The 14,358-nt window shown below is 40.5% G+C and overlaps 1 protein-coding gene across 2 annotated transcripts; it reads left to right on the forward strand.

Annotated features, from left to right (window-relative positions):
• The first annotated feature begins 1,542 nt into the window (after positions 1-1,542).
• caly (calcyon neuron-specific vesicular protein) lies at positions 1,543-10,870 on the forward strand. 2 transcript variants are annotated; one of them, XM_068727497.1, is made up of 5 exons: positions 1,543-1,868; positions 4,687-4,850; positions 5,507-5,623; positions 6,439-6,552; positions 8,788-10,870. In XM_068727497.1, exons 2-5 carry the CDS (start codon positions 4,722-4,724, stop codon positions 9,028-9,030), a joined length of 603 nt encoding a protein of 200 aa, XP_068583598.1. In that variant the 5' UTR covers positions 1,543-1,868; positions 4,687-4,721; the 3' UTR covers positions 9,031-10,870. The 2 variants fall into 2 exon arrangements, with proteins under 2 accessions (XP_068583598.1, XP_068583596.1); XM_068727495.1 differs by having other exon boundaries at positions 1,544-1,868; positions 8,785-10,870.
• Positions 10,871-14,358: the final 3,488 nt, after the last annotated feature.

Below are 14,358 nucleotides of genomic sequence, written 5' to 3' on the forward strand. Positions count from 1 at the left end.
CTCTGTCTCAGAGCATAGGCTTGTCTCACACTCACATACACACACGTATGAATATAAACTCAAAAATACATCTCTTCTCTTTGACACACACCTCTGCATATGCATCACTTCCTTCTCACCTTCACTTGAGAGAGGGGAACCGCATCATCACGGAACAAAAACCTCTCTTTAAGATGCTTCCCCCTTAACTCTTCCTCACAGCAAGAAACCTTTGTTTCAAGAGTCAATAACCCAGAAATACACAAATGCTTGAATATGTCTTTGAAGATTCCTCAGGTCACCTGGGTCACGGGATATCTGTTGGTAGGTCAAAGGCAACTGAGCTGTGCCTTGTCTGCTGGCCTTTGATGTACAAACTCATGTTTTGTAGCTGGAGAACTTTATTTTAAATTAGAAGAACTATTTAATCTGTCACTTAAGTTAAAGAAGCAATACCTCAAACACTCCATTGCAAGTGAAAGTAAATTCAGAATGCTAGAAAGAACAGAGGTTTCAATAGCAAAATGTTCCAAAAGAATCAACAGTAAAAGTGCTTATTATGCAGAATGGAGAGAGTTATATCACATTATTGGAATATTTTTACTGACGCATGAATATGTAAGCAGCATATTAATGTTAGTTTACATAAAACTATTTTATTTACACTATTGGAAAGTTAAAATGTCTTTCTTTTCAAGTTAATCAATTAAAATCTGAATTTGTAAAGTATAGCCAAGGCAACGCTTTACTTCAAGTCCCCCTAGTTAGCATTCATACGTAGTATATGAGCATGCAATATTTGGTTTATACAACACTATATTGTAGTTGTAACCATATATATGAATGTCAGGCTGGTGTGGATTATGTTGTATAAACATAATGAAAGACGGTAAGCACTGTTGTTAGAATATTAAATATGTCTTCATAGGAAAAGTTAAATTGGTGTCAAATATTTTGTGTGTGTGTTAAACACTCAAAATATCCCTATATCCACTTATTTTGTATAGTGTGTTATAGATAATTTATTACATGTTTATAATGTTAATTAGAAATGCTAAAATAGGGGGTCTTACATGTCCCCAGCAACTAAAGCTATTAAATAAATGTAGAGTATTAAAAAGCACAACATTTCTCTCTCAAACGGAGTGTAGTTTATAGGTGCAAGTAAATGGAAATACTCGAGTCGAGTACAAGTACCTCAAAACTGAACTTCAGTCCAGCACCTCTGTGAATGTAGCTGACGTTACTTTTCACCATTGCAGCACAGAAACACATGCTGCTGTCCTAAAAGTGTCTTATCTAGCTTAGAGGCAAATTGAGAGGACATTTAAGGGAACTACTGTTTTATGTTGGGTTGACCATACATGAGTCTTTTGCACACTAAGATATGGCTTCTAGCTATTTAATCTGGTTTTTGTACGTTTAACAATTGCGTCATTGTCTCCTATTGTATTGATGTCATGTTACCATGAGCACACGTCGAATTGTAAATATGAAGCGCACTCCAATTCTGTGCAGGTATTAAATAACAGGCTATATGTGTCTTTTCATTCACTCTATGCGTTTCCACTCAGAGACAAACAAGACTCAAGGCCCTGTCTTGCCGCATTGAGGACAAACACTCGGATAAACCGAGATATGATTATTTCCCACAGACAAAACGCAATTTCCTGATCAGCCACAACCCCCGTGAGCCGCGGTGGGATGCGCATTCACACCGAGCAGCCAGTTTCCTCCGGAGGACCGAGCGGCTCCAGGGCTGAATTACATGCGCAGTGCTACCGTGAATCACACATCACCACGGCAACCGGCGTTCACACCGAGTCCCCGTCAGCAGCATCAGTGAGGTCCGATCCCGTCCACAGACCAGCGAGCACAGACAAACCACAGTGAGTTTATATTCTCTTTTCTACTGTTATGTTTCTGAGTGCGCAGCCGGTATTTTGTGCATTAGACACACGTGTTTGCGGGTAGAGAGGGACTGAACCGCTGCGTAATTCTACCCATAGGAGAGTGTTTCGTCTCGTGACGTGCTGAAGTGATTTAGTGCCAGTGATTCATGGTTTTTCATCTGCTTTAGTGAATAAATGGACAAGCATCGCATCTTTTAATCGCGTGTTGTATGGGGCTGTCTCTGTGGCACGCTGGATTGCGTTGTAATTTGCGCTACACGTTACATAAACGGCTACAATTAAATACGCATTCAGCCTATGGATTGTCCTCATTGCTTATGGATACATTAGTTAAGTCCGCAGCTCATGTACAGTGTGACATTTAAGACAATAAAAGTACAGGCTTCACCGGATGGAATAATATATTTTGATCTGGCTAATTCTACCGACAATTAGTTTAATCAGCCTTCTCTCTATGTCATGTGCTGCTGTTGCATCCCTGCTCTCTGATTCCTGGTTACACCGCCTGTATGTCTTGTCTCAGCAGTCTCCAATGCAGCAAGTTCAGATATGCATGACCAGTGAACCCTGAAGAACTTGAGAGGCACAGGCATAAACAGCCCACTCTTACCTATTCATAACACAGCACGTCTTCACCTTCAGAAAGCTGTGTCCTCCCTGTCCTGTTAAATTGATTATCATATGACGGATTGTGGGCGATGAATTAAACTATAATTATGCTATAATTAGTTTTTTTGTTTTTTTTAATTGTAGGTAAAATGTGCATTTAAAAAGATGTCATTTGCGGCTTTCTTTTGCTGGACTCATTTCCTGTCAGAGTGTGGGAACACTGAGTGTTTGACAGCAGCACCCGGCTCATTTGTTAATCACAGATTCAGGATGATTCATCGTACCCACACTTCCCTCCAACTGTTGGGAGGAAAAAAAATTGGTCGTCAGCACAGATGACCACTTTAGCCACCCACTCACCAAGGACAAGAAGTAGGCTACTATGTAGGTCTTGAGTATTATACTCACTTAAGAACTATTTTATTTCCTCCGATGACAAATACTGCTCTTTAACTGCTTGGAAATTTAAAGAAAATTTAAAAAAAAGAAGAACAGATTCTTTATCAAGATACTTCTTTGTCTTTTTTTTTTTTTGCCAATTTAGAGGTGATCATTTTTGCACCAGTATTATCTGTTTGTAGGCTTGGTCTCCTGTAATCCAGAGTCCAAAATGTCTAGAATTTAATTTGGTTCAAGGTTTCCACTTAATAACAATACACAGTATACTTCCTTCTTTAGCAGATCATGGATGTGTCCAGCAGCCGTAGTTAACGATCCTGCATCTCCTTTATCTAAAACACTTTTCCCTGTGCATCGGGGATGTCTCCTGCAGCATAAAAACTGTAGCGCTTTGCCTCCTGGTGAGCGTATCATCATTGTGAGTCACTGGCGTCATTGGGGCCTGTGGGGTCCTTGGCTGAGGGAAGGTGTTGTGTTGCACTGTGTGAATGAGATAAGTGGATCCTCACCTCTTTCCTCCGCATTTAGATGATCATTTGATCGAGGCGAGAAAATAGAATCATTATCAGAGCGGAGAGGCGTCCGGCGCCGTGTTGGTGGCGCGTTTCATTTACACGTCGATTCTAAAACATTAAAGAGAAGAGTTTGGAGGCAGAGATGGGGCTGATATATATACAATATTATTTATACCCAGTGGTTATGAAACATGTTTACTTTAGATTGTTGCACAAACAAGAGGAAAGCATCCCTAAGTTTGAAGCCACTCTGAAGCCACTTAAATATGCCACCACTTTGATATATAAATAAAATTCCACTTACTTAATAAATCAATTATTAAAGGAATACTCAGGAATTTTGTGGAATACTTGCTTTCTTGCTGAGAGTTAGACGAGAAGATTCATATCCTTCTCTTATTTGTGGCTACTGCAAGTCGGTTAGTTTATTTTAGCGTAAAGACATGGAAACTGGGGAACACGCTGGCTTTGCTCTGTCCGAATGTAACAGAATCCACCTACCAGCTCCTCCGATACGAAACTTAACCACAAGTTTGTTTTACGTTAGGTTATCATTGGATCTGAGCAATTGCCAGGAAACCAGCAAAGACTCCAGGAAGTCACTGCTGTCGGACAGAACATAATCCAGCATAAACTACCGTAACACAGAAGTCTTATTTTTGTAACCATTATGTAATGATAGTGTTTGATTTAACCAGCTAACAAGTCAAAGAGTCGACAGCAAATGCTAACATCAGCATGCCAACATACTTACATCAACAATGCAAACATGCTGGTGTTTAGCAGGTATACTGTTTGTTAGTAGCCTATGCTAATATTTGCTAATTAACACTAAACTCAAAGTACAACTGAGGCTGATGGGGAATGCCATGAGGTTTGCAGAAAATATAAATATTGAACAAATGAAAATATTGACTTGATGATCACCAAAGTTATGCTATTCATCCTGAGGTTGACATGAATCTTTGTACAAGATTTCATGTAATACATCTAATAGATGAACCAACAGGCCGACATTGCATATCAGTCTTATTTCTTTCTGTACCAGACATACTTTTTTTTTTATTCTATTCTACTTTTTCTGTGGTTTGTATTACTCTTGTCCTTCTTATATGCAGTCTATGGTCCTTTGCTGTTTTTCCTCATCACACTATCATCTTCTCCATCTTCTTTCGTGTCCTCGATTTGAGCTACAAGCGGCGCTGTCATATTTGGTTACAAGGCACACAGTTTGAGATGGTCTGACCTGAGCTGTCTGTCCCCCTCTCCAGATCTGCCCGGGCATTTTCAGGCAAACTAAGCAGCCATGGTGAAGCTAGGCAGCAATCTGTCTGACAAACTGGAGAAGCAGCCGTCTGCGGACGACGGCTTTGACAACATCCCCCTCATCACACCCCTGGAGGTCAACCAGCTCCAGCAGCCGTTCGCAGACAAGGTAAGTGCGGCCTATTAGGTCAGTGTTCGTGAGTCCGTTGATGTTGCCTCCCTACTTATGTTCGTTTTTCTCTAAAATACGGTGATTCTTAATTGCTCGCAGACCACAACAAACCACGCTTTAGTGCATTACAGAAATACCTAACAGATTACGAGTCGCTGCACAACACGTCTGGACAAACACCATTAAAATTCACGCAAGCAAAAGCCCCAACAGCGAGAGTGCTGTATTCACCTTGCGTTACCTACCGTCCCAGGTTAAAACCTTGGCATCAGCCCACGCAATACGGGCACCTTTTGAATGCATAATGCAAGAGGAAAACTCCCTCAATCATATTTTTGTTGGATGAAGCACTCAGTAGCACAGGATGTTCCACAGGCTGATTAGATGTTGCTGAAACATTAACATAAAAAAAACCAACCTTTGTAGCTCCCAAATGTGTTTTTAAGGCATCGATTAAACACTGTCCGCCTTTGCAAATGATGCTCGTGTATTTTTAGACTTGGGAAATTGTATTTTCACTGGGTCACAACCTGTGCTGAACACTGGGGACAAAGTCATCCATCAACCATAATGTAAAACAAATCACAGATAATTAGCAGGTCTCAGTTTTTCTCCACAAGAGTCACAGTAACAGTGCATTGTTTCTGCTTCAGGTCATTGTGAAGACGTCGACACAATATCAGCTGCAGCAGAAGAAGAACAAGCTGTACGTGCCCAATATCAGGAAGCTGAATATCAACTTCTACAGTGATGTTTCAGACAAAGCCAAGGTACAACAACAACCCGAAGTCTGTGAATGGACTCATGTTCCAAATCAAAAGACCAAAACCAACAATGAATGGATCCCACTTACAAGTATTAACTGTGAATACAAAGCCTGATGTACTAAACTAAGGGCGCCATTAGGAGCCGAAAAAATATTCAATAAAAATGTCTCCCTTTAGGATTCAGATTTTTTTTCTCAAAGCAGAAAACAGGAGAAATTATTTACTGCGCATATTTATTACAGCGTACAATTTAATTTTAGCTAGACAATAAAATAAGCCAAACAATTGCACTGGCTGATGTTTGCCATATTACCATGATCACACATCACATTTAGTTTATATTCAGTCAATCCCACATGCAGTGCCGCGCTTCCATTCATGCTCACTTGATCTCCGAATGTGTATTAATCTGCTAATTAAAATAGTCCCCAACAAATGCACTTCATTTGTCTGTTTGAGTAGCGTTTGCTACATTCTACGATGCCCGGCCGTTTTACAAAAATATTGAGCCATTTTATTTAAATTAAATTGGATATTTGTTGCTACTTTTTACCTGTCTTCAGTAGTAATCAATTCCCATTGATACACACTGTGTGCCACGGACAGAGTTGGGAAGCCAGATAGTATCAAGAGACGACTAAGGGATTGTTGGTTTTGGTCTTTTCACAGAATTTGTTGGCAAAAACTGAAATTGCCAGCCTTATTATTTTCAAGTATTGAAGGCACTTGTTGCTGAAGTTGTGTGTGTGTGTGTGTGTGTGTGTGTGTGTGTGTGTGTGTGTGTGTGTGTGTGTGTGTGTGTGTGTGTTGTTGCTCAGATCACAGGTCTGATCCTCATCACTTTGGCCTTCCTGACCAGCTTGCTCCTCCTGCTCATGTACAAAGCCATGTGGTACGACCAACTTACCTGCCCAGAGGGTTTCATCCTTAAGGTATGCAGCATGAACACACACACACACACACACACACACACACACACACACACATAGATGAGCTCACATACACATTCACTAAAACGCTGCTTAGCATATGGCATTTTTTTATTTCATTTTCACTATCCTTTCAGAAAATTCAATGTGCATAAAGTGTGTGTTTGCAGACACACACCACACACAGATGTGTGAACGTGGATTTGCATGATTTAGGGAGAGAAAGAAAACCTTCCTCCAGTACAGCAGAGAACAGCAGAACCAACTCAAGTAATAGTCTCGTCCTTCGATATCACAGACTTCTTATTTCATTATCCAGGCCGCAGTAGTCTGTGCGTCACCCACTCAAAGGGCACTTACACAGTCTACTACGCAGCTGGTGCTTTGTTTCTCGGCACACCCTCGCATCAGTCACTTCGGGAGGATTCTCTGAAAACTGGAGCTGGAACCTCAAACTCATTATCTCCCGAAGACACCTTGGAGGCATCGTGTAGCGAGCCACCACTGCCACGCATGTTAGTTAAAGAGCCTGTCTCACATAAGAAATGAGAGAGAGAGAGAGAGAGAGAGAGAAGGAGGGAGCTAAGGAGCCCGCTTTCTGGTCAGGCAGAGATTGGGACGCCCGCCTGTGAATCGGAGGGGTCTTTAATTAGGGCTGAGCGTGACTAAACTGTGATTAAAGGCTTAACAGTGAGGGGGAAAGCAAGGCAGGGAAGGGACGGGGGGAGGGGGGGACCTTCCGGCAAGGCTTTTGAAGTTTTTGCCGGTTACAGTTGCTTTCAGCATTTTTTTCCTGCTAATGCGTTGTTGGAGACATAAAAAAGAGGAGCGAGGATGGAGGGAGGCGAAATCACTGCTGCGCTTTTCAGAGGTTCGACTCCTCGCTGAGAGGGAAGGTCAGGTAGTGGATCCTCGGAAGAGAAACGCTTGCGAGGTCAACACAACTCGGTGGGCTCTTTCCATAACATAACATTAACAGGATGGATTTCCAGTTTGTTTGATTTAATTCACCCACATTGTCTCGAACACACTCACCCTCCTCAAAAACAAGTTGAGTTTAAAGATGTTGCACATCGTGGTTTTTCCTGAAGGCTCGTCCTAAATTGACCTTGCAACCGCGGTGTATTATTACACCTCTGCAACTCTAACTACATTGGGATTGTCAACACTGCTAGCACCACCTGAAAGAACTTGGATTTAGTTTCACCTCTGTAAAGCTTCTTCTGCTGGGATGTCATTTTAGGAACTTTTCCCCAAAGGACGCAAAGACAAACATAACCTTTGACAATCTGTATCGTACAACATGGGATCCTTTCCAATTACTTTGACCTGAATACAGTCTAGCATGACGTTAGACAGAGACCTCTATGAATGAACAATCTCTGAGAACTTATTCGATAACACTTTACAACAAGGAACAAGTTAATGATTTTGTGCGAACAACTCAGTATGGTGCCCCACTTTGCTTGAGGAGACACAAAAATAGAAACTAATAAAGTGCTGCAGATATGAGTCCTAAAAGATGGAAATGAGTTAGCAATTTTGTACTTCTGGTTCCTTCGTCTCAGAGTGTTGGATGGGTTTTTTTTGCCTGAAATAAGGTCTGTGGTTAACACAAGCTTAGGGGATTTTAAGGTTTTCATATATCAGTAAATACCTCTTTCGGGAATTTTGAAGCTTTCAAGTGTCTTAAAGAAGGCGGTTGATAACAAGTAACTAAATGACAATACAAAACGTCAACAGGCCTGTAGTTCACCTTCACAGCCTTGTTGTGTATTCCTGCTTCTAGCGATTACATTTACGCTAATTAATCATTAGCCACTCTCTATAATTTGATTAGGAGCGCCTCAAATATGTCCGTTAACTAATCGTTTACTAGCAGTTAGTTCCTCATTTATTCCCTGGTGACTACTCCAATTTTTGTGTTCCCTTTTGTAAAATGTTACCACTTATTCATGTCATCATTAACATATTGATGACTTCCATTTTCTTCAACAAGGACTCAAAAGATGAACGCACGCTCTCAGTCTCCTGAAATCTCTTCATGTACTTATAACAGATGTCCTAGACCAGTGTGTTAATCATTATTACTGTAGTAAAAATAACCAATAAGTGATGAATTTCAGGAACAAACATACTGTTTGACACCTGCTGTTACGGACTTATGTTGTTCACATCAGAGCAGTTTGTCACCTTGAAACAAACAAAGACGTGTTTGTCTTTCTGCTGTAACAGCAGAAGCATTGCACCCCGGCAGCTCTGGAGATGTACTACACAGAGCAGCAGCAGCAGGAGGAGGCGGGCGTCCGCGGCGGTGCCAACGCCGGGCTGTACGCCGCCCTCAGCCACCTCAACCAGGTCAAGAGGACCGGGCCTGAGCTGCCACCGCCATGGTTACCAGTCATCAGCGCTCTGAAGGAAGCCGAGGTGGCCAAACAAGGTAGTGAGCAGATGAAAGGAGTGCTTGAGGGAGAGGAGTGACAGGGTCTGACAGAAATGCAGGTGTGAAAGGGAGGAAGTGATGATGGGGAGGCAGAGAAGATACATTTTTGATTGTATTTGTTCAGGAATTTATTTTCCTTTCCCCTCGTACAATCCATCGAATCGCTCGTTTATACTGGTGCTCCAAAACCATAAAGGTGTCTGTGTAACTACTGAAAATTAAAATCAGCTCCGTAAACCTCAGGTTTACTCAACTTCAATCCACTTATATTCCGTTAATTTTTATATTACAGTCTAATACCCAACTTTGTGTGTGTGTGTGTGTGTGTGTGTGTGTGTGTGTGTGTGTGTGTGTGTGTGTGTGTGTGTGTGTGTGTGTGAGAGATGTTGTGGTTAGAGGCAGGAATGTTATTAAAGTGTTGGAGAATGTGCCTGACTTTTACAGTGTTACTGAGGCGTGAGTAATCGCCGCCATCTGCATTCAGTGTGTGTATGTACACTGTAAATGCTCACATGCACATGAGCGCATATGTATTGCATGCATGTTTGCAGTTTGTGTGTGTGTGTGTGTGTGTGTGTGTGTGTGTGTGTGTGTGTGTGTGTGTGTGTGTGTGTATGTGTATGTGTGTGTGCGTGCGTACTTGTCTGTGAGAGTTGGAGGTGTGAGAAGAGAAGTGAAGTGAGAGCTCAGACCGAGAAGTGAAGATAACAAGTTTTTAATGAGATCGCTGCGAGTTTCTCCTCATCACGCCGCCTCGTTCTCTCGCCGTCTATTCATTTAGTTTCAGAGGGGAATGTATGAAATCATCAGCAAATGTGCGCACACTTTAAACATCAAGACAAGGAACTATAATTGAATTGAATTGTCGAAAAAAAAAATTGATTTCGCATGGGATTGTCTGGAGACGGTGAATTGCAGTTCTGTAAGTTAAGGAGTGTTTTAAAGAGACTCGCACAGTGGCTTTGGAAAGCATCAGACTATTACAAAACTACTAAAAAACAACAACCTCTTTGTCATTATGGGTTATTGTGTGTAATTTTCACCATTTTAACTCAAATCTATAACGCAATAAAGTCTGCAACATGTAAATGGGCCTGACGATGTTCTGAAGCCACTATACATCTCTTCATTATGTGACGTGATGATGTGAGCCACTTACTGTAATTATGAATAAAACTGGAGAGCTTTTAATGTATTACTACAAAAGAATATCTACATTTCAATAATGCTGTATTTCCATGTGTGGAAGATGATTGTAAAAAAAACTAGCAAATTATTAGTTTTGTTACTAGATTTTGTTTTTTTGATGTACGTTGAGTAATTCTGTAATGCCACTGAAAATGTACAGTTTAACCACAGGTTTGACTCATATATGAATGTATGAAGTAGCTGCTCTATTCATGCAGTAGATGTAATCAGTGCTCATGATGTACTACCTAAACGCTTCTGTTGTCTTCACATGTTTCTATTTATTGCATTAACAAATGTACGTGTGTATTATTTGGTGTCTTTTCAACGGTAACGTTGTGTTTGTAAATCTTGCTTTGTTAAGGATGAAGAGTTCTTTTCCAATCCACTTTTAAAAAGGGAAAAATTGATGTGATGCAAATATTGTTTTTCTTCATCCGTCATCAGAAATAACTCACAATTCTTAATTACCTGCCATCCCTTATTTTGACCTACCTTTTCCCCTTTGTCACTTTTTCAAATGATGACTTTCTCATCTTGGATCCCAACTCTTCATGTGAGTGTGTGAGATCACAGCACAGCTTGTCCTTTGGAGTTTAAGTGCCAAACATTTACATCAGACCCATCTGCTCTGATGTCACTGACTGAACAGAAATAAATGACTGAAGTGTTGAGTTCTCTCATTCACAACCGGCCCTGTTGATTTACGCCTATTGCCTCTAATGACCTTAATTAATGAGACTGAAGGAAATATTAGCGGCTGCATTTAACAGAAAACATTCATTATGTGTTTTTCAGCCAACAGCAACTAACTGAGCTTTTTTTTTTATAATCTAGAGCGGAGTCAGTGGTGGAAAGACGTTAAGGACACACTTGTATGTATAATCACAATATGTAAAAGTACTTTAGATAAATATAGTGGTCAAAAATATCAAAGTACAATTACTTAAGTATGTCCTCCAGTGCAGTTTTGAGCGACTTTAATTGAGTTATTCTATTTTATGCCACTTTCTAGTTTCAGAAGTAACTGTACTTTTTAAAGTATAACCAATGCCACACTTTGAAAGTAGTCCATTACAGGTAATTGACCTGAGCTCCTATTATATTATTATTATTATTATTATTATTGGATTATTATCATTAAAGCTTTTACTTTTAAGTAGTACTTTAATGTTGCACACACACTACATTTTAACTACCTTGCAGTGTTAGACATTATATTTCATGATGATGAGTTTACTGGACTGTAAATAGTACTGAGTGAATTAACTAGTAACCACTAGTTGTCAAATAAATGTAGTGGAGTAAAATGCGCAATCTTTCCCTCCAAAATGTAGCGGTGAAATATAAAGTAGCTAAATTAGAAATACTTAAGTACAAGTACCTCTTAATTGTACTTAAGTACAGTACTTGAACTGCTCAAAACCAATTAATTAAAGCTAACAAAACTACTCACTTGCCTGAATAATTACTGTTTTCTGCCCCATCAAGTAAAGTGACACGTCATACTGAGCAGTGAGCCTCTATTACTTCGTGAATATCTTTCCATCATTTACACGTTTTGTGCCGCCTCAAGTAAAATAAACCGTCATCGGAAAAAACTAACAAGTGGCTTCTGCATTGTTTCTGGTAATTCATATTCATTAGTCAGTTCATGATTTGTGTACTAATGTTTGTGAAGCGTTTTGTTGACTGTTACCTGCATGACAACAACAGGAGTGGTTCTGGGATACATTTTACTTTTGAGACTTGCAGTAAAGCACATTTCTATTAAATCTAAATCTTGCTTACTTAATTTCGGTGAAATTATTAATGCAAGTCTCACCTCTTTTTTTGAAGCAACATTTGCTCCTAAATAACCAGCAGAATAAAAAATGTACAGCTCCTATTACACTCTGTTGCTCAAAGATGATCAGTATGCATAGAATTCCAAATATGATTCCTTCCTCCCCAAACTTTGGTTTAGCAATTCAAAGCCAAGCCACATCCTCTCTCTCTCTCTCTCTCTCTCTCTCTCTCTCTCTCTCTCTCTCTCTCTCTCTCTCTCTCTCTCTCTCTCTCTCTGCTGGGTTCACTGCTGTGAGCCTGTCTGCATCTCATTTACACTCACATATTTTCACACCATCGCTCAAACCCAGGGATGTGTGGCTTGAATTTTGTGTGTGCGTGTGTGTGTGTGTGTGTGTGTGTGTGTGTGTGTGTGTGTGTGTGTGTGTGTGTGTGTGTGTGTGACAATTAAATCATGTGTGTTTGCTAAAGTTTTTGTACAAGTGACTTTGTGTTGCACACGTGCTTCTGAATGTGTGTGTGTGTGTGTGTGTGTGTGTGTGTGTGTGTGTGTGTGTGTGTGAGAGAGCCCATGCTTAGCTTGTTAATTAAATCTACATTATGCCCTGCTTAGCCTGTAGGCTCTTTTCTCTCCCCACTGTTACTGGGTGACATACTCTAGACGCTGTTGGCCCAGGGCATGGAACTGAATAAAGTGTTAAAAAATATTTATTAGGGCATTTACAGATCCCATGCCTGGTCAAAGCATAGCATGTTGTGCCAAAAAAAAAGGCTTAGATTCAGGGCCGGGGGAAAATCACGTAAAATCAGCCGAGTAGTCACGTAAAGGCCGCCAAGCCCCATTTTCCTGCTTTATAGCATCAACAGATCTAAACAGTAAAATAGCAGGTTGGCTTTTTAATTTGTTCTGACCGTTTAGAGTCCCCCCCCTTCCCCCCAGAAGACTGCGAGGGAGGGCCGAGCCAAGAGTCATTTAGCCGCTAATAACATCCCACTAGAATCAAAGTCCTCTGAGCCCCGATGTCACTCAAACGTTGGAGAGGAAGAACGAAGCTTCGTGGTGATTTAAATACTGACTTCCTGCCTTTCTGTGTGTTGAAGTTGATCAGCTTAGAGGCGTTATGATGCAGCTTCCTGTTAAAGTGTGTCATTCTTTCAACACAATGGAATATAGAATAACAAGATGGGTACTATAGGTGGAGAGCAGAAGAAGGAGATGAAAGTAAACAGGAAGGTGGGATAGAGAGAAAGGGTCGTATTTATCAAATTATTAAAATTAAAATGTGGGACCAAAGTGAAAGTAAAAATCCTTCACTTTTACTCACTACCTTCTTTTGGAAAATATGCTTATTCGCCTTCTAGCGGAGAGTCAGATGACAAGACTCTTGCCACTCTCTTTGAACCTTATTATTATGAACCTGTAGCCTGCAGCTGGTTAGCTTAGCTTAGCATACATTTGAAACAGGAGGAAACAGCCAGCCTGGCTGCTGTTTTAAAGGTTTTATTTATTCTGGAGCTTCATTGACTGCACAGATATGAGAGTGGAATCAGTCTACTTGTCTAACTCTCATGAATACGCAAATTCTCATAGTATAGAACCTTTGTTCAAAGAATTAGAAGCTATTTATGAAATGACTTTATTTATTTGTATTGCCAAAAGTTTTAAGTTTGTCAAAATACATCATAGATGGATGCAGTATTGAACCTGAGGTGAGAGGACATGTTGTCAGACATGTTGGAGTGACTGTACATAATAAAAAAGCATTATCAACCATATGTGAGCTGAAGCAATAAATAAATTGTGGTAGTTTTATCATTTGCATTCGATTTGAACATTTAAAAGGATACAAACAGTCATTTTCTTCTTTTCTTTTCTTTATAAACAATAATAATATATACATTTTGTTTGCAAAATGTGTATTTCTGCATCAAGAGGAGTTTAACTTCAGTGAACTTTGACCGGCAAAGTCGCAGCCTTAACCAAAAGCAGTGTGTGTGGTTGACCCCACTTCGCACTGCCCCCATTCAGCACATTATTGCCTCATTCGTCTGCATTCGCGCACGTCTGTCCGTGCCTTACACCTTATTAAAAATCCCACTGCTTTTCTTGGCAAGAACCCGTGCTCCATAGCATTCAATCACTAGAACTGGCCAGGCATCCATGCCCACAAAGGTACCTGTAACCCGATTTGCTCAGGTCCTATGCCCCGACCAATGGGCTATCCCTAAACACACAACATCGACGCCTATTTTCAATTCATCGTCTCTGCCTCAACCGGCACAGGGCGCATGTTGCCATGAAATGCAGCGGGGTTCAAAATGACGTGTTCCCTGCATGTGGTAAATCATGTGATCACTTAAGAGTTGCTCTTAAATGTTACTCCATACAC

The sequence above is a fragment of the Cebidichthys violaceus genome, unplaced genomic scaffold (assembly GCF_023349555.1).
Source record: "Cebidichthys violaceus isolate CVI_PGR_0920_01 unplaced genomic scaffold, fCebVio1.0.p SCAF_4, whole genome shotgun sequence".
Classification (NCBI taxonomy): Eukaryota; Metazoa; Chordata; class Actinopteri; order Perciformes; family Stichaeidae; genus Cebidichthys; species Cebidichthys violaceus.

Coding starts and splice junctions, on each gene's coding strand:
- caly (XM_068727495.1), top strand. CDS start 4,722: ATGGTGAAGCTAGGCAGCAATCTGTCTGACAAACTGGAGAAGCAGCCG. Junction 4,851..5,506: donor AGCAGCCGTTCGCAGACAAG/GTAAGTGCGGCC, acceptor TTTCTGCTTCAG/GTCATTGTGAAGACGTCGAC. Junction 6,553..8,784: donor CAGAGGGTTTCATCCTTAAG/GTATGCAGCATG, acceptor CTGCTGTAACAG/CAGAAGCATTGCACCCCGGC.